The 24349-nt window shown below is 45.2% G+C and overlaps 4 protein-coding genes across 6 annotated transcripts; 2 read left to right on the top strand and 2 right to left on the bottom strand.

Moving 5' to 3' along the window:
• Window positions 1-111: 111 nt before the first annotated feature.
• Window positions 112-3182, bottom strand: znf511 (zinc finger protein 511). Of its 2 annotated transcripts, XM_062463744.1 has the most exons (7): window positions 2362-3182; window positions 2092-2171; window positions 1757-1958; window positions 1480-1604; window positions 1023-1298; window positions 724-821; window positions 113-440 (listed from the first exon to the last, which is right to left on the bottom strand). In XM_062463744.1, exons 1-6 carry the CDS (start codon window positions 2566-2568, stop codon window positions 752-754), a joined length of 960 nt encoding a protein of 319 aa, XP_062319728.1. In that variant the 5' UTR covers window positions 2569-3182; the 3' UTR covers window positions 113-440; window positions 724-751. The 2 variants fall into 2 exon arrangements, with proteins under 2 accessions (XP_062319727.1, XP_062319728.1); XM_062463743.1 differs by having other exon boundaries at window positions 112-821.
• A 14-nt stretch (window positions 3183-3196) lies between these two features.
• Window positions 3197-11802, top strand: adam8a (ADAM metallopeptidase domain 8a). 2 transcript variants are annotated; one of them, XM_062463742.1, is made up of 24 exons: window positions 3197-3375; window positions 3485-3588; window positions 3718-3791; window positions 3923-4001; window positions 4185-4261; window positions 4811-5036; window positions 5148-5225; window positions 5334-5572; window positions 5805-5886; window positions 6042-6184; window positions 6289-6466; window positions 6654-6743; window positions 7116-7311; window positions 7592-7679; window positions 7901-8075; window positions 8426-8503; window positions 8614-8701; window positions 9017-9134; window positions 9289-9487; window positions 9811-9861; window positions 9980-10033; window positions 10125-10175; window positions 10256-10330; window positions 10884-11802. In XM_062463742.1, exons 1-24 carry the CDS (start codon window positions 3327-3329, stop codon window positions 10926-10928), a joined length of 2637 nt encoding a protein of 878 aa, XP_062319726.1. In that variant the 5' UTR covers window positions 3197-3326; the 3' UTR covers window positions 10929-11802. The 2 variants fall into 2 exon arrangements, with proteins under 2 accessions (XP_062319726.1, XP_062319725.1); XM_062463741.1 differs by having other exon boundaries at window positions 3200-3375; window positions 10256-10334; window positions 10888-11802.
• Window positions 11803-11965: 163 nt separating this feature from the next.
• Window positions 11966-16171, top strand: spef1 (sperm flagellar 1). The gene is made up of 7 exons (XM_062464626.1): window positions 11966-12183; window positions 12466-12577; window positions 13026-13179; window positions 13274-13358; window positions 14511-14586; window positions 14919-15018; window positions 15432-16171. The coding sequence occupies exons 1-7, from the start codon at window positions 12075-12077 to the stop codon at window positions 15546-15548; spliced, it is 753 nt and encodes a 250-aa protein (XP_062320610.1). The 5' UTR covers window positions 11966-12074; the 3' UTR covers window positions 15549-16171.
• A 4560-nt stretch (window positions 16172-20731) lies between these two features.
• On the bottom strand, window positions 20732-24299 carry erlin1 (ER lipid raft associated 1). Its single transcript, XM_062463740.1, has 12 exons — window positions 24147-24299; window positions 23443-23579; window positions 23149-23230; window positions 22793-22839; window positions 22643-22704; window positions 22400-22525; window positions 22240-22313; window positions 22085-22143; window positions 21795-21886; window positions 21356-21445; window positions 21179-21258; window positions 20732-21091 (listed from the first exon to the last, which is right to left on the bottom strand). Exons 2-12 carry the CDS (start codon window positions 23553-23555, stop codon window positions 20921-20923), a joined length of 996 nt encoding a protein of 331 aa, XP_062319724.1. The 5' UTR covers window positions 23556-23579; window positions 24147-24299; the 3' UTR covers window positions 20732-20920.
• Between the last annotated feature and the right edge of the window lie 50 nt (window positions 24300-24349).

Genomic DNA, 24349 nt, shown 5'->3' with positions numbered 1-24349 from the left:
ACATTTACATTTAGTCATTTAGCAGACGCTCTTATCCAGAGCGACCATAACGTCTGTCAGTCAACTCCCATATTATGTCAATTTAAGGAAGCCATTGTCATATCCACAGAATAATTGTAGTGTTCAGTAACCAAAAACTGTACATAGATTTTATTAAATGTTGTTTATACAGGCTGGTCTCACTGAGATACACGATCAGATTGGGTTGACATTACAAAAAGGGTTTGAATTATTCCACACATTTGTACTGGGGTAGAATAAATATTTCCAGAATAAGCTAAATGTCCTGGTACTTTTAAATGTTATTTTGGTGTCATCTTCAGTGCTTCTTCATCACGTACACTGTAAAACAGCAAGGAGACTAGTTTGTTTACTCACTAATACATTTTAGAACTGAGAGTTGTATACAGTAGGTCTTCAGTGCTTCTTCATCACATACTCTATAAAACAGCAAGGAGAATAGAAGTTTACTAATACATTTTGGAACTGAGAGAGTTGTATACAGTAGGCCTGTTTGTGGAGTTGACTGTATTGAGGAATAATCAGTTATTTCTAAATAATTACTTCTCCCAGAATGTGGGCCACCATATGTAAATCGATAAAAATCTAAGCTATGATAAATGATCAAATTAACCTTAGCTTCATACAAAGCTGTACATGCAAGCAGTGCCCATTTCAGACTAACCAAGTAGTTACGAAGTGAAATATTGAAGATCACCCCACCTCTTTTTTCCAGCTCGGGTCAGGTTTGTCACTTCTTCCTTCCCTGACCCCTAAACCCACGGACAGAGCCCTTGCCGAAGCACACCGATGAAGGAACCCTGCAACACCAGAACATCGCATGTAACAGAAAACTCCATCGGCCAAACGGAAAAATACAAATAGAACTAAAAGCGCCTCAAAAATGAATCGGAGAACACTTAGAAAAATAGATTAGTCTAGTATTGACAGTCGCATCTGAACCGAGCTTTAGGGATATAGAAAGATTACAGGAGGTGTTTTTCCTGGCATAGCTCACCGACCTGTAGGAGTATCGTGGTTTCTGTTGATCCGTGGCGTGTGGGAGGGTGGGGGGACCAGCAGGATGCTCCGTGTTCATCTCTGAGGGACCAGAAGTAGCTCCAGTGACCAGACAAATTGCCTCCTCCGGGGGGAGAGGGACCTCCATGGACTCCCCCTCCTCTGGGTGGATTGAGGCCATGTTGCACGCACCTTCACATGCACTCTCCACCACACATACACCGTCATATACCTCCATAGTTCTGTCTGTAGGCTGCTGGATCTTCAAATGTTTGGTTCTGAAAGGACAAAGTAGTCAACTCCGAGGCCAACACACCATAGAAACACATTCATAGATGATCCGTAAGCATGTACAGTATCGAGCACGGCGAGCCAGACGCTTGCATTTGAAACAAGAGGTGCTACTGCCACCTGCTGGACACAATGAGAACACCCATGTAGAGTACACCCACTATTTACCTTCTGTTCTTTTTGGCCTTGTCAAACCTGAAGTCTGGAGGATACTTGTGGATCCTTATCAGATGGTCTTTTCTCTGTATACCAGTCTTGAACTTTAGTTCACATCCCTCCACTAAACACTGGAACTGGAGAGGCAGAAAGAAGAGGAAGAATACAATAGTGAAAATGATTGCCTCCAACGACAAAACGTTTTTCAGTATTCCATATTTATACTTCTTATTTATATATAATATATATGTGCATTCGAAAAAGTACTAAAGACCAAGGTCTGCTTTACCATGTCCTGTTTCTGGGTGAGGATGGTGAAGAGCGGGTCATGCCACTCTTGTATGTGGATGTCCAGGAGACGGGCGGATGGCAGGGAGCGCTGGCAGGAGCAACACACGTGCCTGTGGAGGGAGTTGTAGTGGTGCTCGTATTCCTCAACACTGCTGAACACCTGGTTGCAGCCTGAGATGTGGCAGCCAAACGCAGACACGCTGAGCCAGGGAGGAGTCAGGGGAGGAAAGATAGAGGTTTCTTATAGAGATTGTATAGAAACAGGAAGCTTGTTTTGATACCAAGGATGGAGACTAGATAAGGCTATTAGCCCAGACAGCCCACTGACAGTACCTGAGCTTCGGCGAGTCGTCTGCGTCTGCAGTGCTGCTGCTGAGATCCTGCAGATACAGATGTCTGTGGATATCTCCATCCTACCAGGAAGACAGGATACATGATTTAGCAAGCGTATGTTTTCTGTTCTGTATAATTCACAAATTGATAGCTAGAGCCCACCCAATAGGAGTAGAAAGCTCAAGCTAGTTGACGAGTTCAATTCTCTGAGAGGGAAAATTGAAAATATCCAAATTCTACAGCACATAGATTTCCAGATAAATAGCCTACCTCAAATATTTCGTGTTCCTGTCCGAGATGAATCCCATGAGGACCGAAAGTAAATGGTGAATGGGCTTCTTCTGTACCGCTATCTCCACTTGGCTGCTCCAACCTTCTACACTGCCACGATTTAGAATCTACCGGCAACGTTGGAATCGCTTCTATGCTAATAATATTGCCACATTTTAAAAGTTGTATTAACTCAGGCTGCAACATTGTCGTGCTAGGAGTTTTTCATTTGCAGTTCACTGTTACAGCCAGATAATCTCAGGTAGATACAACTTCTACAATACAGTCAACTACCAATGGGATGATGACGTAATCGGCGTGCGCCACGGATATGATTGGCTCATCGGCATAAGAGCCTGATTTGCTCTCAAAAAGTATTGCTTGCAAGTTGCCACTTCAACCACAAGAGGGCGATTAAAGTGCACTCCATGTTCATGAAATTTGTCACGTCCTCTTGTCCAGAGCTTTATTTATGCTAAACACAAGTGACCCCGGGATTAAATATGTAACCAACATACATGTAGGCCTATATACAATTATCAAATCTAATAAAATTACTCATAACGATAGAAACATTACAGATCTGGCCTCTCGCGGACGTGCTGTTTGTAGATGGCCTAGCGTACAGAAAACGGATTGGAATTTAAAGATAGGCTACTTGTCAAATTGTATGTTGATGGTAGCCTAAACAATATGGATGATAGTAACATTGATTACGAATTTCCTTTGAAGTTGAATGAATCAAAATCTTGACCTTCCAGGAAATGTGACTCTTAACTGACTCAGTTTCGGTCCTGATCCGGCGGAAGAGCAGATTACTTCATGCCAACTTTCAGGATATGAGACCAATGCACAAGGCAGGGAGGCGTGGTTCCGGTATGCCTGTGTGATTTCCCAGACCAAGAGCCGAGCATTGCCATTGTCAGTCGAGGAGAAGGGAGAATAGACCTCTTGTCCGCAGCATCATGAGATGGTCTCGTTGTTTATCCTTCTGTTTCTGTATCTCCTCATGGGGTAGGATATACATTATATATTTTTCTTTCATTCCTTTTTACCTTTCTTCCTTTCTTTCTTTCTTTCTTTCTTTTTTTCTTCAAATTGAACATGGTTTTTATTATTTCAGGGATATTTGTGAGAAGCCTTCCTACATTACCTCATGTGACAGACTACCAAATTGTCACACCTCGGATACTGAAAGTTCAATCACAAGGGAGTTCTTCTCAACAGGTACAAATGTATTGCCCGGTCATTAAATTGTGGTTAAAATAATTTAGTTTAATCTGTTTTTGCTATATGGAATGCCTCCTCCTTACTCATTTTGAAACATGCCTGTCTGTGTTGCATGTTTGTGTGCAGACATACCCTGATGTAGTCCAGTACTCTGTCGCTTTAGACGGACAGAACTACACTCTCCATTTAGAGAAGAACAGGTGAGATTTCAATGTAATCTGAGAATATGGTACAGAGATGGAAAGGGACCATCTGGAGGGAGAGAGTCTCCTGTCAAACACAACCCCCCTCTTCATCTGTCCACCACTAAAGCTCTTTCATCTCATCCCAGGGATCTTGTCGGAAAGCATTATGCACTGACCCACTACTCAGAAGACGGTGCCGAGGTTGTAACAACCCCAGATCATGAGGTACTATTTTATTAACCGATAACTAATCCTAACCAGAGACGTCCCAGCCTGCTTGTGTATGTCTACGTCTGCAGGACAGTGGGATTATTTATGCTACATGGTCATATCAGTAAAACACTTTTGTACTGTACGTCAGATCACTGGGAAGAGACTCACGTCTAATAATGGTTGTGTGTGTGTCAGGACCACTGTTACTACCATGGGCACGTTGTGGATATGGAAGACTCCTCCGTCAGTGTGGGACTGTGCTCGGGGATACAGTGAGTGGCACTCTCAATTATGTTATGCTCTGCAATATTATTGATTCTATAGAACTCAGAATTAAAGCATGAAATACTATGTTATCCACGAGGGTTCTGTATGTATATGTGATTTATTTTCAATCAATGTAAAGTAACTAGTTTCTATAGACTGGAGTAGATACTTTAAATAAAATATGAGAAATGATAGGGTCCTGAAATAATCAATTTTATCTATGAGTGATCTATCCCTGTATCCCCCTTACACGGTCATTAAAACCATTAAAGCTGTGGGTCTACCCCCGGCCTCTGATAACCTGTAACCTAATCAGCTCCTTATGGACACACAACAGCGTTACTGAGAGGACCAGACTTGTGTGATTCGAATCATCCTATTTGCTCTTTGGTCTTTGCTCAAATCTGTTCAATGGTCCAAACAGGGATGTCTATTTTTGCTACACTAACATAGATCTATGTTTGTCTTTTTTAGGTCAAGTGATTTTCTGATTTCTGTAGTTGAAATGTTATTTATATAAGGTCTCAAGTAAGAGTTTGATTTTTCTTGTGCAGGGGGTTTGTGCACGTGGCTCAGCAGTCATACCTGATTGAACCTCTAGGGGACCATGTGACAGGAAAGCAGTCGAAGGGGGAGGAGCCTCACACGGAAGGGGAGGAGCTCCATGCGGTGTATCGGCAGGAACACCTGAGGAGAAAGAGAAGCTCCTGTTCCTATGACAACATCACAGTGTACGACCATGGTTCCCTTCCATCTGGGATGTACCATCTTGGCAGCCTGGTAAAGACACACACTCACAAGCCCCCCCCCATCACTAGACACAAGTACAAACAACCCTAACAGAAAAGATACATAAACTCTATACATAAATAAAATCTCTCCTCTTTATAGAGAAGCGAGGCCCAGACCAAGGCCCGGACTGGTGAGCGAAGGGTCGTGGAAATGGTTATAGTGGTTGACCACACAGAGGTAGGTAGAATAATCCGAACACATCACTATCTCTACGCCATCATCACTTCCATGTTATCATCAACTTCAAAGTGTGTTATTAACATCGACTCATCCTTTTATTTGCAGTATAAGAAGTTTGGTGACAGGAAATTGGTGGAGGCCAGAATGCTCCAGGTTGCCAACCATGTGGACAAGCTGTATCGCTCTGTTGGGCTGCGTGTGATGCTGGTGGGTCTGCAGATGTGGTCCTACAGAGACCTGATGGAAGTCAGCTCGGACCCGAACAAGACCCTGACACGCTTCCTGCAGTGGCGCCAGGACAGCCTGCTGAACAAGATCAAACATGACAATGCACAGTTCGTCACGTAAGAATGAACGAGCCGTCTCTTGTCTCTCTCGCCAATGAAATGTCTGTTTATTTCTCTCTTTATACACTGTAGAATTTGATGTATGTCATTCAATACTGTTGGATTGGTCTGGTCACTGTCAGGACTGACTGTAACCCTACACACGATATTGATGCATGTACACTTGTGGTTATAGTGCATCTGATTCTGATGTGCCACGTTCTGAATATCGCTCCTCTCGTTCTTTCAGAGGTGTGGATTTTCAAGGGTCCACTGTTGGCTTGGCACCCACCAAATCTATGTGCTCTATCATATCTGGGGCTGTCAACGAGGTGGGTGTCTTCTGCAGCTGTCACCTGACCAAATGCAGGACAGTTTGCGTTGCTGTATGTCGAAGATCATCACTCATCTCTTCTGTTTTCTTTTCTTCTCTACTCTTCCCTTCTATTCCTTTATCTTATCTCCTCTCCACCTCTTATCTCTCCAGGACCATAACCAGAACCCAGTGGGAGTGGCCTCTACCATTGCCCATGAGTTGGGCCACAACCTGGGAATGTCCCATGATGCAACACACTGCCGCTGTGGATCGTCGGCATCTGCCAAAGGCTGCATTATGGCTGAGACAGTTGGGTGAGTTCAAACACACTTTAGCAGTAAAACGTGCGATACAAATACCACCAGTCGCAGTTTGAGCAGAACTAGCAGCTAAGGATTGTGCGCGGGTGTGTGTCCAGGTTTGTTTATCCGAAGGGGTTCAGCAGCTGCAGCCGGCAGCAGCTCAGCACCTTCCTGGAGGAGGAGAATCCTTTGTGCCTGTTGGACTCTCCCTCTGTGGACCGCATCTACGGGGGACCTGTGTGTGGCAACGCATATGTCGAGCCTGGAGAGGAGTGTGACTGTGGCACTGTGGAGGTACGTGCGCACACACACACACGCGCACACACACACCCCCCCACATGCATACACACACACGTACAGACCCCACATACAATACACACCCACACGCACAGACTTCTAGACATCGCACACACCATGTGTCTGTCGGTTCATGTCCAGTGTCAGGAAACAGAAACTGAAGCCCTGGTTATTTCTCCGACAGGAATGCATGAACTCTTGCTGCAACGCCTCCACCTGCAGACTGAATGCCGGAGCCCAATGTGCAGAAGGAGACTGCTGCCACGACTGCCAGGTAACAGACACACACTCGGCACAACCATATTCACACACACACACTTGTGGGTGTTGGACTGCGGACGCCCTGTACAGCAGTTGGTGGTTGAATATTGAATGAAGGAAGTCTGCGTGGCATCGCTGAGAGGAAGCGAGCAGAAAGACCCTGATGGGAAACCGTAACTGAAGTCACTTTTCACAGGAAATGAACAGACACGCCTCACTTTTCGTCACTGTCCACGGTAACTGCTAGGAGCGTGTCAAACCGCAGCGGCTCTTTTGGTGGCCGCTACTCCTCCAGACCGCTCCCTAACCTCTTTTCTTCCTCTCGTCCTCCTCTCCCTTCTCCTCCCCTCCCTTTTCCTCTGGTCTCTCTCTCCTCTCCTCCTAGCTGAGGCCAACAGGCAGCGTGTGCCGAGCCAGATCCGGTGACTGTGACCTGGCCGAACACTGTACTGGTTTCTCCCCTCTGTGCCCCGTTGATTCCTACACTCAGAACGGGCTGCCCTGTAACCGCGGCAACGGATACTGCCACAACGGAGAGTGTCCCACGCACACGCAACACTGCAAGAGGCTGTGGGGACCAGGTAGAGTGACACTCAATTTCCCACGACTGTACTTCAACAACAGGAAGTACTCACGACGACCCTGTGTTCATCAAGATCATATTTGAGAATTTGTTTCCCATGTACAGATTGAGCTTTGTGATTAAGTCTTGGCTCAATCCAGGTCAGACCAGCTCCCCAGTGTGAATCACAGAGGAGGCTTTACAGATGCTGTGTGGATGAGAGGCTTCAGGGTGGAGGGTTTGTCCTGTTTTCTTGATCCTGACAGGTCACTCTACATCCTCTATCTCTATGGTTTTAGATGCTGAGGTGGCAGACAACGCCTGTTTCCTGTCGCCAAACAAGCAGTGCAGGAAGAGCCTGTATGGACCCCAGAGGTGTCCGCCACAGTAAGAACCACAATAGCACTGTCTTCCTGTCTTGTAGAACTTTTATGAACCAGTTATTCTACGTACAACTGTAGGTTGTGCTGACCAACACGGCGACTGATTGTATTCGTTACATTCTGCATAGTTCTGATAGTCCTTGAACTCTGGTCAAATGTTGTTTCAGGGGAATGTTGTTACTGACTTACGGGCTGACCTGTGATGTTGTGTTGTGGTGTTTCCAGGGAGATGTGGTGCGGGAAGCTGTACTGCACCGGTGGACGGATGTTTCCGGTTACACGTCACAAGTACATCCACACTCTCAATGGAGTGAAGTGTAACGAGGCCAGCATGGATGCCACAGACAGCTCTGAGGACATTACTATGGTGCCCACCGGCACAAAGTGTGGCACCAACATGGTGAGAAAACCTGGTTATACCAAACAACGTTACACTACTGCGAAGTACAAGATCCACTGGCTAGATACATCAGCAGTACATTACACTAGAGGCCTGAACCCATAATCTATGCCACTTATGTTCATATACTTATGTAATTCATGCTATGTTAGTCCCTTATCCAAAACAAAATGGTGCATTCAGGCTAAGGAGGTAAACATTTATATCTTAAATGTTAGGTTTTAGTAAATACTAAATGTGTGATGGATAATTATTTGTCTCTGGTCTGTATATGGGCTTCTTGTGTAGAAGTGATTAGAAACATTAATGTGTGTTTATGTGAGGTCCTTGACTCTTCTTTCTTGGCTCAGGTGTGCTATGACCAACGCTGCCAGGACATTAAGGTGTATGGCACAGACGACTGCTCTGCCAAATGCAACAACCGGGGGGTGAGACAGTGACGCATAGCAATCATTCCCACAGCTCTCAACGATATCAAAGATTGACCTATGAGAGCGTGTCTTTAAGCTTGTAGCTGACTGCGTCTGCGTTCTGATAGGTCTGCAACCATGAGAAGCAGTGCCATTGTGACCCTGGCTGGGCCCCGCCCTACTGTAATGTGAAGCTGTCAGAACAGGCTGCTTCAGGTACTGTATCCGTCTGTGTCTCTGTGTGTGTGTGTCTGTGTGTGTGTGTGTGTGTGTGTGTGTGTGTGTGTGTCTAATAGAATGTGTGTGGTCTGGGTTCACTTTCATTGAGCAACCTTTTTCCCATGGTCTTAACAACTGTACTTTGTTCTGATGACTGAACAGGCAGACTGTAATTGAATTTTCCCGATAGTTTCAACAGATACGGTTACAGTTGAGTCTGTTTCCTGTGTTGATGTCAGATGTCATATTTACCCTTGAGGGATGCTGTAGTCATGGCCGTGTATGTGTGTGTGTGTGTGTGTGTGTGAACAGGGATGAAAACAGTTATCATCAGTGTATCCCTGGCTGGAGTTCTCCTCCTGCTCCTCATCCTGGTCTTTGGAGGTCTGCGATTCAGGAGAAACTGCAGGAAGGAACATTCCTCTAAAGGGTAGGCAAACATTGGTTCTGTCTCACACTAACAGTACAAATCTAGAATAGTGGAACAGATGTTCTGCTATTCAACAGTACAACCACGAATGAGAAAGTGTTGTTCATGTGCATCCCTGGAGTCAACTGTTCCCTGCTTGTGTGCTATTCCACAGCCCCCTGCGCTCCACCTCGGGCCAGTCCAACCCCTTGTTTCAGTCAGGCAGCCCCCGCCAAGGACCCCCTCGCATCAGCCAACCCACGTTCGTGGAGTCGTCTGCTACCCAGGCCAACGCCCCCCTCTCCCTGTCGGTGGGCCGGGCCCCGTGCAAGTTCCTCGCTGTCACCGTGGTCCCCAGCAGACCTGCCCCCGAGGTGGGACTCGCTCTCGGCTTTATCAGCTTAGCTTCCTGGAAACAGCAAGGGCGTACTTTATATTCATAGGCTTTCATAGAATACAGGACTGATGCTCGTGTCATTTATATCAACGTAACTCAATTTGCGTGCAGCCATTGGGGGATAACAAGAGTGAATGGATAGTTGGATGTCTGGAGATAGTGGATAAGTAGTTGCACAGTTGCATAAGGGGTACCATACGGGAACTAATAATCTGGCTAGACGTCAGTGCCTTTGTGCTTGTTTGAGGGCGGGGGGTTAATGCTGCAGGGTTTTCATGAAGCCATGTCTGTCTCCAACAGCCCCCCAGGAAGACACCTTCAGTGCTGCCCCCCAGGCATAAAACAGAACAGGTACAGTCGACTGATAACCATCACATACTGTACACATACTGATCTGTACTACCTACATTTCTGCTTGTGTTGAGGAGAGAAGAGCAGCATATTGATGATGTTGAACTGATTCTCCTAGGTTGCTAGACCATGTCTGCCACCACCAATTGTTCCAGTCAAGAATGTGGTAGAGGTGAGGATGAATATCTCCAGTTGTATAAATACTGCATGGGAGACTTTCTAGTGCTAAGGGAGATACTTACTTGAATGACTTGTTTTCCCAGCCTAAACCAAAGCCTCCATCCAGACCTTTGCCTCCTCTGAGCCCGAGATCGGTAGGAACATACACACACAAACACGCAGACACATACTCAGGTCGCAAAAGCAATTCATAATTTGATAATTCCTTTATCAGGTCACAAAGCCAAAGCCTCCTATACCGTCTGTGAAGCCTGTTGTAATTCCCTCTCCATGGAAACAGAATCAACTGGTGGGTAATTATTTCGACACTAATATTAAATAACACAGTGTTTTAGTAAAAGGATTGAACAGTGGTCAGTTTCTGTTTTGTACTGAATGTATTGGTAGTGTTTTTCCTTGGGGGCGGGGCCTATATTTCTTGTCCAGACCTTCCTTTTGAAAGGAGAGTCTGGAGAGAAAGTAGGGATTTTCCAGTTCAAATCAAATAGGAATCGTATTAGGAAGGGGCACGGGAGGGCACACGGCTGGCATTCAAACACCCCAGACATTGTTCCTGGCATTCAGCTATATAAAGATCCCTATGGTCCAAGCCTCTTATCCGGACAATGTCTTGGCGTTTAGACATGTAACACACAGGGAGTGTCTGATGTTTGGAGAGTAAGTCAGAACCATTTAACCATCCCTTTTCATGACCGCAAACAGCTGTTTTTATATATGAGTTACCATACAGGGTTTAAATAATTAGAGAAAGAGACAGAGCGAAGGGAGGAGGCCAGGGAGAGGGAGTGAGAGACAGGAAATACTGACTCATTCCTGGTGTGTGCGTGTGTCTTTTTATACAGGCAGCAGGCAAGGCTGCCTTAAAGCCCCCCACCAGACCCAGATGACGGAGAGGAACCCTGAGGTGAAACCCTTTTAAATGGTCTGAGAGGAGGGCCTTTTGGCTGTCCCACAGGGAGAGGCCTGGCTGGCTGAGCAACTTGTCAAGCATGCCAGGTTCCTGATACTGAATGGGAGCTGGCCTGCATGGAACAGAGGAGACCTGGTCCTCAGAGTCTGTCTGCTGCAGGGGGAGCCGCTCTGAGGAACATCAGCCCCTACCTAAGCCTCGCCTAGTTTGCAGTTTGATCACTGTCTGTGCCTTGTGCGTGTGTGTTTGTGTGGCTTGTGTGAGTGTATGAAAGTGCTTGCGTGCGGACGTGTCTGTGATTGACACACTCCTTCGCTTTCTTGTTTTTTGACAACTGGCTATGCCGCCATGAAGATAATGCTGATGATGATGTGGATTTTATTTTAAGAAGAACTTCTCCTCTGTATTTAATGAGTAAGCACTTGCACAGCAAATCATTCTTTTTATAGTTTTTTGACTCTTTACTGACTTTCCTTTTACTTCACCAACTTTCGGTACGCCTCTTAGACAAAGCACCATTTTCAGGGACTCCTTTGTTGTCCCCTTGCACGAGCATGGACTTCTTATGACAGAGGGCCAAACTGCATTGTTAATTTCACCCTGTACTACTGTGTAGGGTTTGCCTTAAGGTGTTGTTATTTTGTGTCTGTTGACATGTTGCTGCTGATGTACTTTTTATTGATTTTTTGAATAATGTAAGGGATATTTTTTATAGATGTTACATTCAGCTGGTCTGTTAGACTCAGTCTGAACCATTGTTCTAATTTCTGAACGTTTTGCCTTGTATTTCTATGCACATTTTTGTACCTGAAAATAAACTTGACAAAAAAGACTGTCAGACTGACGTTTTGACTTATATATTGAGAATCATGTTGTGATTGAAAGAATTCAATGATAAAATGTGCATATATTACTAAAATGTAAGTTGGCCTAGACTTCTTGGCCAATGTGAATTAAAATTGCGCAAACAACTGGTGAAGAAACGTTTGTCCTTTCTCAGTTGCCATACCTGGATGTTGGTTGCCAAGCAACAAATTAAACAACCTGTTGATGGAAAAGTGAGCTACATTAGCTAGCCAATGAAACAATATCTAAGTTATCTAATGTAAGGCAGTAACAAAACATGGATAAAGAGTTAAACGAAGAAAAACTGCAAGATTTGTATGCTTGGATAGACAAAATACCGTTGTCAAGACCTAAACGAAATATTACAAGGGACTTCAGCGATGGAGGTAGTTAGCTAACGTCAAAGTTAGTGCCAGTAGCAATGCTACAGTACTACTATGCAGTAGATTTGACACAGATTATGTGTTGCATTTAAAGGGTCTGCAGTGTTGATTTAGTTTGGCAATGTATTCTGTACAACAACTGGTCATGTTTTCTCACTGTTAATGCTGGCCAAAACAAGCAAACTCGCCGACATTTAGCCTACTTCTTGAGAGCCATGTTATACGCTTATGATGTACTGTCACTGTCTGACCAAAAACTGTGCCCCCCCCCCCTCTCTCCTCCAGTGATGGCTGCTGAGGTTGTGAAGTATTTTTTTCCCAAGCTCGTAGAAATGCACAACTACAGCCCAGCCAACTCCACACAGCAAAAGCTCACCAACTGGGGCACTCTCAACAGGCAAGGAGGAAACCCTTTCTGTCAGTATATCCTTGGTGTGGAATAGAATATGGGAATGTTTGCAGTAAGATGCATTGCCTGCATGCATTGCACACTGACCTCTGCTCTGAGCAATGTTTTCCTCTCCACATCCTCTTGCTATGGGTCGTGAGAACTGTGATGGAAACACTTGCATTCTCAGACCTCTGGTCTGGAACACAGCCATGCCGCTGTACATAGCAGTGAGACCCGATATTGAGGTTGACACTCATTGAAAACATATCTTGTCAAGCAGAGTAAAGTATATTCGGGGCCTTTTTCTGGGAATCCAGTTAGTTCTGCATTAAAAATGAAACCTATTTAAACAGACACTTAAATCTCTTTCTCGGAGTACTAATTTGTTTATTTGTCCTGAAACCAGAGCTCATGATTTCCATAAACATGCGTTTTTTGATTTTGTTCTGTGTAGGAAGGTGTTTTCCAAGCTCAGTTTCCATGTGCCTGAGGAGACAGTGAAGAGGATTGTAGTGTGTGCCCCTGGGGTGATAGAGCCTGTGCTGTGCTTCCTCAGAGAGAGGATTGAGGAAAAGCCAGTGGAGCACACTGCTGGAGACACATTACTGGTGTGTGTGTGTGTGTGTGTGCGCGCGTGCGTGTGTGTCCAGTAATATGTACAGTATGCATAATATGTAAATACATTATTTCCATCACTCTTAGGATCTGGAATACTATAATATCCGGAATCAGGAAAATCAGAAAACCTCTCGAGCTTCAGGCAACAATACCTCAACCATAACAAAGGGTAAGGGAATACTGAATACATTAAATTATGTTAATGCCTGTCAACCTAACATCACCAATTCACGCACAGTTTTGAGGAGAAAAACACTGATATGACCATACTGTGTAGTACATTATATTATTTTATTATTGCTTACTTTCATCATCCTAAAAGGCTGTGGTAAATAGAATGATAAAATAGACAAATGTGTTTGTTTGGATGGACACTTCCTGGTATCAATTCAATGAGAGTCCAGCAGGCCAGATCATGATCATGTGGTGAGGTGTGTGTGTGTTTGTGTGTATTTGGGTTCATCTGCTCAGCTGACATGCAGCAAGTAAGCACATTTGCCCAGATGGCAGGGGACTGGATTTCATGTTAAGGGTTATTTGGATGTGTCTCTCTCATACACACACACACACACACATATATATATATATATATATATATGCACATGCTTGGAGTTGTGCTGACCCAGTGCTCCAGTCATCTGAAGGAGGGACAAACAAAGGACAGAAAGATTTCTTGTCTGGGGAGGCTGTTTCCTGTCACCTTTGTCCCACTGCCAACCATCTGACATCTTTGCTGAGGTGCTGTCAGAATTCCAATGTCAGCAAATGTTAACCACTCCCCCCCGCACACACGCACACACAGAGGTGCCACATCAGATAAGAGGAGGAATGAGGATCAAGAGGCCAGGACCTTGAGGGAGGGACCCAGACATATCTTTCCTCCGTTTCCCACACCTCACCTCCCCCTTTGTCCGTATACTCTCTATAACCTCCACCCCCTCCCCTCTGTCCTTTCCTGTCTCCTTCCCTCTTTCCTTTCCTCTCCATCCTCACTCACGCTCACACAAAGGAATCCTATCAGCCCTCATCGCCAGATGGTTCTTATCACTGGCTAGCTCTCCCATCAACTCCTATCTCTCTCTCCGATTGGGAAGGCCGTGTCTTGTCCTCCTCCGCCCTCTCGACCCCTCCGTGCTCACAGGCCGTCGTTAAATCAACCCCAGCGTGTCTCTGCCGCTGACCAACCCTGTCGGGTGGTCTAACCACACTGCCACGACTAGAAGGCTCGAATCCGTCGTGACACTGTTATGAGAGATGTGTGAGTCAGGCCTACGGCTGTGTCTCTGTGTTTCCATCCTTGGCTTCCTTATTTCCCCCCCAGAAGCCCGTCGGATCGAGGCTCAGCCGAAGGAAGAGCAGGGGAGGAAGAAGGAGAAGGCTGGTCAAGACAAAAGCAGGTGCCTCAGCAAATACACAGCATACCTGGTGTATGCTTCACCTTCAGACAGACTAGAATACTGTATATATACAGCATATATTTTTTTATTTTATTTTAAAGATAGGAAGGGTATAGCTCAGTGGTTAGAGCATGGCATTGTATAATTATTTATTTACTTAATACATAATACACAAAATAATAATAAACCAGACCTTACATTGTAAAAAAAAAAAATGATAAGCTGAGCTACATACGGTAAACGAATAAAGATACAGTGATGGTTATGCAATGTAACAAGTAGTGCATGTGGTTGCGTGTTGCTGAGTCCGGTGTGTGTGTCTGCTCCCACAGCATTCCTCAGGTGGCCCTGGGCTCTCAGATGGACCCCGCCTTCAGACTGCTGCTGGAGGAGAAGGAGCAGGCCATACTGTCCCTGCAGGAAACTGTGGAGGTATACACCCACCCACGCCCACCCACACAAACACCCACACACTAACCCACAGCCACTCATACTTACACCCACGCTGTATATACACTGCTATGCGCAACATCCTCTATAATCAGGAAACACACATTGCTGACAAAATGTGACACACTCCCTCTTCCTGTGATGACCTGCTAAGGACGTTCCAGTTCACATGAAACATTGATGACTGACTGACTGTGTGTGTGTGTGTGTGTGTGTGTGTGTGTGTGGTAAGCTGAGCCAGTAGCGGTCACTGAGTCAGTTAGCTCTCTGCAGATGTGAGCCCTCTTTAGCACAGCTGCTCATCGCCAACATGTTACAGATAGTCAGCAAGGCACTGCATTTACAATCTCACTAAGCAAGTTATGTTGTATTTTCACGAGTGTGTGTGTGTTTAGATCCTGCAGATTAAGGTGAACAGGCTGGAGCACTTGGTGCAGCTGAAGGACATGCGGATAGAAGATCTGACACGTCATTTGGAGCGATACAAGGCCAGAGCCAACATGTCAAAATAAACAGACTAGGCTAGAACCTAATCTGCAATAAAGTTTATTTCACACAGTCTAAATATACCAATATTGGAGATTATTGGTGATGGAAGAATACCATAACAAGATCATTATTTTCTCTACTTTTAATACTATTTCTCGTGGAATTACAGATGCCTCTTTTTTAACCATATTCCTTTATGTTTCTAAACTAAAGATGATGTTTTTCACGTTTGTTTTGATGACATATTTGGGTCATTCTGCATCAGATAGCTGTGTGCACTGTTTGATAATTGGTTTAACGTGTTTATTAATGACCAATGAGACCATGTGATTCTGTGTTTTATATCAATGTCATCTGTGAATTTGATGTGTTGCTACTTCTGTGCCTTCAGCCTACCTGACCTCCAAACCAAGAGCTAAATAAACGATCCAGCCTGATACTACAACTGTGCTGCACCGCCTATATGTGAGAGGATGAGGGAGAAGAGAAGACAAGTAGAGAGGGGATAGATGAGAGCAACAGGAGAGCAGAGAAAAGAAGAAGTCCAATTTCAGAAGTTGACGTCACTCTCTCGAGAACTCTCGAGTGTAGCTCCTGCGTTTGCGCTTTTCGAAATAGAAAAAACTTCTAACGAAGCACAACTGTTCCTAGTCTCAGAATAGAATGTGGTCTGACACCTACAGAAAGCAAGTCATTCATTACCATATCTAGACTTTCTTTTCTAATACCTTAGATTAGAAAACCAGAGGCCGTGCTCTGTGACGAGAGACTGAGGTGCATTTGCTATCCACAGGCTCTGAACAAACCTTCTCAAAAGACTTATTAGTCTTGCTCAAGCATGTTTGAGGACAGCATGTGTTTGCATGCATGCGTGGGAGTGCCCAGTATACGTTACTGGGATGTAAGTAGCTTTCTTCAAAACTCTCCCAGCATTGTTCCTTACTTTGCCTAGGTGCCATTCTCAGTGGGCTGCTAATTGGTGTTTACGTGAGGCCAATCTATGTTGTTATAGCCCCTGCCCTTGTCAAATAACACCAGATAAGTGTAGTCACCGACCAAGTCACCCAGTATGTGTCTGATTAAGTTGTAGTCTTTACTTCTCTCCCAGTATAGAATAACACCTGATAAAATCTCCTTAAAGTCTTCTTGGACCCTGTTGGGGTGCTGATCTAGTCCAGCTGGATCTCAGATGTCTTGTTTGACTGTGATGACTTACTCATGAAGCACCCCCAAAAAACATAGCAGCCCAACCCTGTCCATACACTGTCCAACAAGAAACGTTTTAACCCTTGTGTTATCTTCGGGTCATTCTGACCCATCAGTCATTGTGACCCACCGTCGTATTGCGACAAATTTACCACATACAAAAACAAAGTGAAGCATTTTCTTTTAACCGTCGGGCTGTCTCAGACCCCCCCACATTGCAAAGGTTAAAAGAAAATAATTTGTATTTGTTTTTGTATTGGGTAAAATTGGGTAAACACAACGATGGTTCGTTATGAACCTTTGGGTCATGTGACCCGAAGGCAGCACAAGGGTTAAATAGTCCAGGTGATGACTCAACACACTGGCACGCCTGTGAGAAATGACCACATGGATGGAGGTGGAAGAGACAGTTCATCAGGAAGAAAATCCCCCCGTGGGGGATAGAGAGACACAGGGATAGGAGCCCTGAAGGGTGTTATCAGGGTGAATCACCCACAGGGAGCAGGGCAGCCTGGAGGTGGTGAGGCCTTTCAGGGATGGTTCTCTTTCTTCTGGGTGTAATCTTGAAATGACTGGTAGTGTGTGAGAGCGTGAGTGATAAGATAACAGCACCAGCGCCATTCCCCTTCCCTCTATAACAAGGCTCTCACACACACACACTCATACACACACGGGATTGGAATGTGTGGGTGCCCTGTGCTGCCAATGAGGTTTGTGTGATAGGTAGACTGAGTCACGGTTGCCACCCGGTTGTTTGGGGAAATAGAGGCCTACGTCTCACTATTCTCCCTGCTTCATTTCTGCTAAAACAATGTACCCTGTATTCCTCTCCTTTTTGCCTGGTCTTTCTCTCCTTCCCCCATTCTCTCCACCATTGGTCCTTCCCTCCTTCCTCTAGCTCTGTTTTCTGGCCCTTGCACCCCACTCTTTTCCCTCCCACAATATCCCCACTGTGACTCCTCCACCCTGGGCACTCAGCTGAGACTGGGGTCTGTGCCCACTGGGCGGAGGGGGATCTGGCCAGGGTGGGATCACACACCAGAAGGATACAGGAAAGATGGAGGAAACCATGACCATCCAGGAAGTGGCACAACTCACCTTGACCTCATTTCCTCTAAGGGATGGGCTTAAAACACAGTGTTGATATTCTGTTGGATCCCTGATATGATCATCGGTCTCAGTTCTGCACATCACACTTTTTCCAACGATTAAATCTGTGTGCGCACGTGTGAATAATAATAAAAGACCAGAATGAGCTACTACAGAAATGGCTACTCTACACTCTACTCCACCCACAGACTTGATGGAAAAGTCTCTGCACAAAGCCCTGTCTCCCTCTTTCAGCCGTTTGTTATCTCAGACACACACACAAACACAGCCACAATTCCTCATCTCATACAATTCCTGAGGAGACACTTCCAGACTTCCGAGTCCAGCGGTGACCGGGTCAGGAGTCAGACTCCAGCCAAATACTCTGGTAGGAGGAGCAGGGTCTGCAGCGCCAACTCAGCATCCAGGAGAGTTATGGTCTGAGGAGAGAGGGAGTGGGGGTCGTTTAGGGAGTGAGGCAGAGACCCCAGGAGGAACTGAGCAGCGGTTAGTCAAAGCAAAGCCACAGCCATCTACTCACACACACAAACTCTCCTTTTCTCTCTCATAAACACACACGCACAGCCATCCACGCACACACTAAACACACAAACTTTCCTTTTGTCTCATACACAAACACACACTCACAGCTGATGACTATAGCCCTAAGTGCTCATATCACAGTAATGGATATATGGGACAAAACAAGCGACTGAGAGTTAAAAGATGTGTTTGTCATGATTGAATGCGTGTGTGCCTGCAACTTGAGTCATACTCATGCAACCACAGCCCATCCACAGTGAAAATCATTCCCCCTCTCCCTGTCTCTCTCAGAGACACACACTTAAATAAACACGCACAAATCGTAAAAAAGAAAAGCACATAAATTATCAACAACTGTTTTCTTCTTAAGTCCCCTCAGGAAATTAGTTTCCAGCCTGTGTGGATTCTCATGGTCAATAACACCATGTTTTAATAAAAATCCTTAATAGATATTCTGCAGCTTGGGTGGAAAACCCCTGACAACTTGCATCATCAGAAATGCTGAATGTGGACGTGTCAGTGTTTTGTGAACACAAAAACACAAGAACAAAGCAAAACCCTGGATAAATTCAAGTCTTTTAACACAACTATAGTATTCCATCTAGTGGACATTAAGAATACTACATCTGTTTCCAAATGGAATAAACTGCCAACCACGACACAAGTATGTGGTATCAAAATAGGCTTTATTTTACATAAACGAACATTGTCAAAACTTGATGAAAACTTCTTGCATATAAATCTTTTAAAACAATGAGACATAGTCCAAATTAGGCAGATTGTACAAAAGTAACATTCACAAGGTTATGAATCCTCCTTTGAGTATCTCAATTACAACCCCTTGGTATGTTTGATTTGAACCCACCACCAAATCACGAGAACAGTCTTTAATGCAGATTCTTAGATCAAGTAAACGTCAGTAGGCCTATATCTTAACCACAGGTTGAAGCTTCCACTGTGTTAGTGGTGTTTACCAGCCAGACAGCACTAGTCCTATATAAGCTCATCAGTAGTCTGTCACCTTCGCTAAAGTCTAAATCTCAGAGCCTTATCTCTTTTAACCTGTCTGCTGTGGCACTGTACCTGCATATGAGTATGTGTGTGTGTGTGTAAACTGCTGTGGGGTGATTGTAAGCTCCAATCAGCACTAAAGAGAAGGGGGACCCCTGAAAGTCAATCGGAGGCGTCGCACGACCAGGACTTGTGTCCCATCCTCCCAGCCTTCTTCCTGAGGGCAACAGGCAGGGGGGAGCAGGGACACGGCTCGTTTCAGCCCTGCCGCCGCCGCCGTCTAAATCAGCAGGCCTGGAAACGACGGGTCACTGCAACCACATCATTAAATCCCTTTTATAGACGGACGTGAGAATAGAAAGGACAATTCTCTTCCGAGGATTCTCGTTTGGACAGCCCTTGATTTAGTGCTTCCTCTCTGTCTGCTTCACAGTTTACATCAGGGCTGGTCTTAGTGTGGGTATTTTCAGTCATTCTCCGGTCACGGATTCGCACTGCACACAAACTACCACCAACCCCACCAACTACACTAAATACAATGACAATACACCTATACTACTGTAAACCAGCACTCAAGACTCCAGGTAAGCCAATACAAAACTAACACCAAACAGCACATACAGCTCTGGCCCTTAAGATTGTATTTGTATGGGTTGTGAGGGGTGTGTGTGTGTGCTTAATACATGTTAATACAGGTTAACGCCTCTTTCTCCAGTACCCATCAGTGAGAGTGCTGGGTTGTAGTGTTGAACTGAGCAGATGCACCGTCTAGGGGAGAAGGCTCACCTCTCTCTCTTTCTCTCTCTCTCTCTGCTCCTAAGAACTTAATTAAAACAGGTGAGTGTCCCTGATCTGAACACATCCCAGAAATAGAGAGACCGGTTATAATTAGTGTCACCTGTTGGATTCCAGTTAAACTAAACCACAGACAGAAAGGCTCAATCAACATCGATCACCGCTCAATCTCCAAACAAATCCAATCTTCCTGCATAAAAAAGGAAAACACCAAAAAACAAACCCAAAAAAGAATTAAGCTTTCAAAAGCAAAGCCCGAAGTTGCATTAAAATGCAAGCACGTGTAAAGTAGGGTGACTGGGACAAACGTCAAGAGAAGATCCCGTCTCGTTGACTTCTCAGGACCTGACTCATCCATGCATCGGCGTTCATAATGCTTGTTCCATCATGGTGTCTATTTGTAAGACGGCATCTTCACACAGAGCAGCAGAATGCACTCTTTCCTCCTCCCTCCCTCTCTCCTCTAACCCCGTCCCATTTTCCTCCCTCTGTTCACTCCATCTCCTCTTTCTCCCCGTCTGTCTTTTTCTCTCAGCCCCTTGAGGTTTAAGACCAAAGCATGTTTTTTTTTGTAGTTTTTTTTTTTTTTTTTACTCCCACCAAGCTAGTTGCGCAGCTCTGCCACCCTGAAGCCATCAGAGTTCATGCCTTCCCTGGTGAGACACACCCCTCCCTCCCCCACAAAGTGTGACCGTCCTCCCCCCTCCCTGCCCAGAGACAGACAGACAGGGGGGCAGACAGGCTGGGTGTCTCAGTGTTCCCGGAGCTGGGCGTCCGGGAGGGCGTCCGCTTCCGCGATGGAGGGGCTGTTGTTGTTGCCCTCCACAAACATGTTGGGGATGTCCTGGCCAAAGTAGATCTTGCTGTTGGCTGCTATGCTCTGGTACTTCATCAGTTCCAGGTACTCAGGGGTTAACTTCAACTAGGGAAAGAGAAGATGGATGATGAGGGATGATGTATGAGAGACCAAGCGAGAGCGAGAGCAAAAGAGAAGTATGTACATGTTTACCCTGTTGGCTTCAGAAAACTTGGCAGCTGTGTAGTATTCAGCATCAGCCCTGGCCTTCTCCCTCGCCAGGAAGGCAGAGTCTGAAACAGACAGAGGGGGGGGGGGGATCACGCTTTGTACAACACAGGGGGCCACAACACAGACGAGTGTTACGAAGACAGACAGACAGACACAGACCTTCTATCTCAGAAATCCTCTTCTCTGTCTCCTTCTCCATCACCTTCTGTTGGAAGTGGATCCCAGCCACCTCGGCCATCTTCTGAGCCTCTGCGAGACAGGGGGGAGACAAAAAGTATAGTTTTATATTTGGCTCTTTATTTTACATTGATCAAGCTCCAGGAAACTTTTGTAACTTATCAAAGGTCATTTGGACAAAGCTACATGTAATAAAGCAAATTCAAAAAGGCCCGTCTTATAGAACAAAGTTCTGTAGGTCAAGGTTCACGGGCACGTTGCTAGGTTACCGATGGTTGCAACTTTATGGTATGCGGGCATGTTGCTAGGGGTAATGAATAACTTCGAAGAGGTAGGGTAACGCAACGTGGCATTTCTATTGGACACTGGAGGGGGCGCGGTGTTATGGTTCGGCATGGGACGGGAGGATGTCAAGCCTTACCAATGATGGCTTTCTTCCTCTCAGTCTCCGCTTCCTTCTCCACCACCCTCTGAGTCTGGACTGTTATCATCAGACGAGTCTTCTCGGCCTCCCTAGTCCGAGAGAGACGGAGGGAAAGAGAGGCAGAGAGGAGAAAAGGAGAATGGCAAAGACATTGAAAGTCAACGTGTTTGCTACTTTGCAGCCCACAGTTGGTGTGGGTGTCTCTGCTACGATGCTGTAATATAAATAAAAACACAAAGCCTGAACAAGCTAAACACACATGCGCATGCACTCATTAAAAGACTCACATGAGTTCAAAGTTCCTCCTGATTGCCTCGGGGATCTTGGGTTTTGTGACACGGACCGCCTACAACACAGCAAGAAAGAAAATATTTACAGCACATTCAAACCTGTTAGATTGCCAAGCACCCAGCATTGCCTTAGCAGTCCTGTGTGTGTGTACCTGTATTGTAAGTCCAGGGGCCATGCAATTGAGATCCTTCTGCAAGGCGATCTTCAAGTTCTCATCTATGATGTCTGTGAAAGACATTAACAGAACTTTAAAAAAACAACAGTTTTGTCTTCCTGAGAGTGTGTGTTTGTGTCTGTGTGTGTATTCTCACCAAACAGCTCTATGTAGACCTCCTGTAGGGTATGCACACTGCAGAACTGGTTGAGTTCGTGGTGAATCTTGTTAAAGATGAGAGTCTTATCATAATCAGCTGTGTAGTTCTTCACAATGTCAACCACTGAGGAAACAGAAGACTAGGTTGGAGTGACTTGTAACATTATCAACTGCATCGTCCAGTTTCCCAGTCACTTTTAGGGGAGTGGGGTTATGGGAAGTGTAGTTCCGAGGGTGTTACCTGCAGTAGGGACCAGCATGTTGACCACCTCAATCCTATCAAAGTAGATCATCGTACCTCCACTGTGGAGAGAACATGGATGTTAGGAGGCCCTAATTACAAAAAAACACACACATACACAGGGCCCGAGCCTGACCCTCCTCCAGTTACCTGGTTCCACAAGGCACATTCTTGATCTCGTCCGTTTGGAGAGTTGTCTGTTAAAACAAGCAACAGAACCGTGAGAGGAGCTAGTCACTGACCAGCACTACACTGTAGGATCGGATATGGCTGTTTATTTAGCCAGATATGAATCCGCTAACCTTGTATTGTTTTAGCTATCAGCAACCATTTGAAAGTTCTTAATGTGAGTTTGACTAATCTTGTTGGTTCACACCCATCAGTATCCACTTGTTCTGTTCTTTGCACTCGATGAGATAAACTGATCCCACCCCATGCTTTGGCAAATAGTAACTGACCTGCTCTAGCAAACTAGGGTTTGTGTCTGAAGAGCTGGCTACTGTTACCTGTACAGATCTGAAGGTGGTTATGAAGGGCAACATTATGTGATACCCAGGGCCATTGGGCGTGGTCAACAAAGCTCCTCCCCTGAAACACATAACACCAATGTAAGCAATGTGCAGTCACAACAACCAAAATGCCAAACCTTTCACAGGACCTGTAAGAACACAAAGCTCTGTTCTGACAAACACTTCTCACATCAATTGTTGTGAAAAATGAGCGTTTTGAAAGTAGAAAGGAGAAGGAAGAGAGTGTTGCAGCATTATTAGGCTACATGTTGAAGCTGAGATAGCTCTTACCTGTAGTAAACGGCCAAGTGTCCCTCCTCTATCTTATGGATGGATGAATGAAGCAGGATAGCCATCAGCCCCATCACTGCTGCCACTACTGCCCCAACATGCGCCATCGTCATCCTCACCTGCAGGACTCACCACACCTGGCACGTAGACACAAGACTAGTCATTGTTGTAGCTTACTTTATATCTTGCTGTAACATATCTGACTACAGCCCAAAGGATAGCCAGCAGATATAAAGTAATTCCAAATACCTTATCAGACAATTCCACCCGTTGCGCTTATACAATTACTTTGCCCTCTTATTAGGTATTAGGTTAACTAGCATTAAGCTAGGCTACGTAAATTAGCTAAATGCAGCCACTCACACAATAAAGGTCTTCTACTAGACTATAAATAATCTGTGTTTAACAACTTTAGCGCTGCACATAATATGCATTGTGTACAACGTAAATATTAAGCTGGCTAACCTGCAGATACCTATGATTTAGCTAGCCTACAATGTAGCCTACATGTCCAATTTATGACGCACGTTAACATTAGCTAGACAAGCTACATTAGCTTGCTCGCAAACCTAGCTAGCTAGCAATTACTTCGACAATCTGCGTGTAATGTGGTAGCAAGCAACTTAATAAAGCTAGCTAACATGATGTACTCAGCTAACATTAGCTGAGCTAATAACATAATTACGATGAAAATGAAATTTTACCAGTCTATTGATCAGTTCTCTTTACGATCAGTTCACAGCGACCCATCCCCCTTTCCACCACCCACGGGTGTTTTCACTTCTGACAGCCAAGCAATCTTAGTTAGATACCGATACACTCGCTTAACCGTTTCAGCTCTTCCGGGTTAGAATTGAAAACCTAAAACTTTTACTAAAAGGTGGAGAGAAGGAAGACTGACGTGCAT

Source organism: Osmerus eperlanus, chromosome 6 (assembly GCF_963692335.1).
Source record: "Osmerus eperlanus chromosome 6, fOsmEpe2.1, whole genome shotgun sequence".
Taxonomy (NCBI): Eukaryota; Metazoa; Chordata; class Actinopteri; order Osmeriformes; family Osmeridae; genus Osmerus; species Osmerus eperlanus.
The sequence above is the reverse complement of the archived record's forward strand: the minus strand, read 5'-3'. Positions and strand labels throughout refer to the sequence as shown.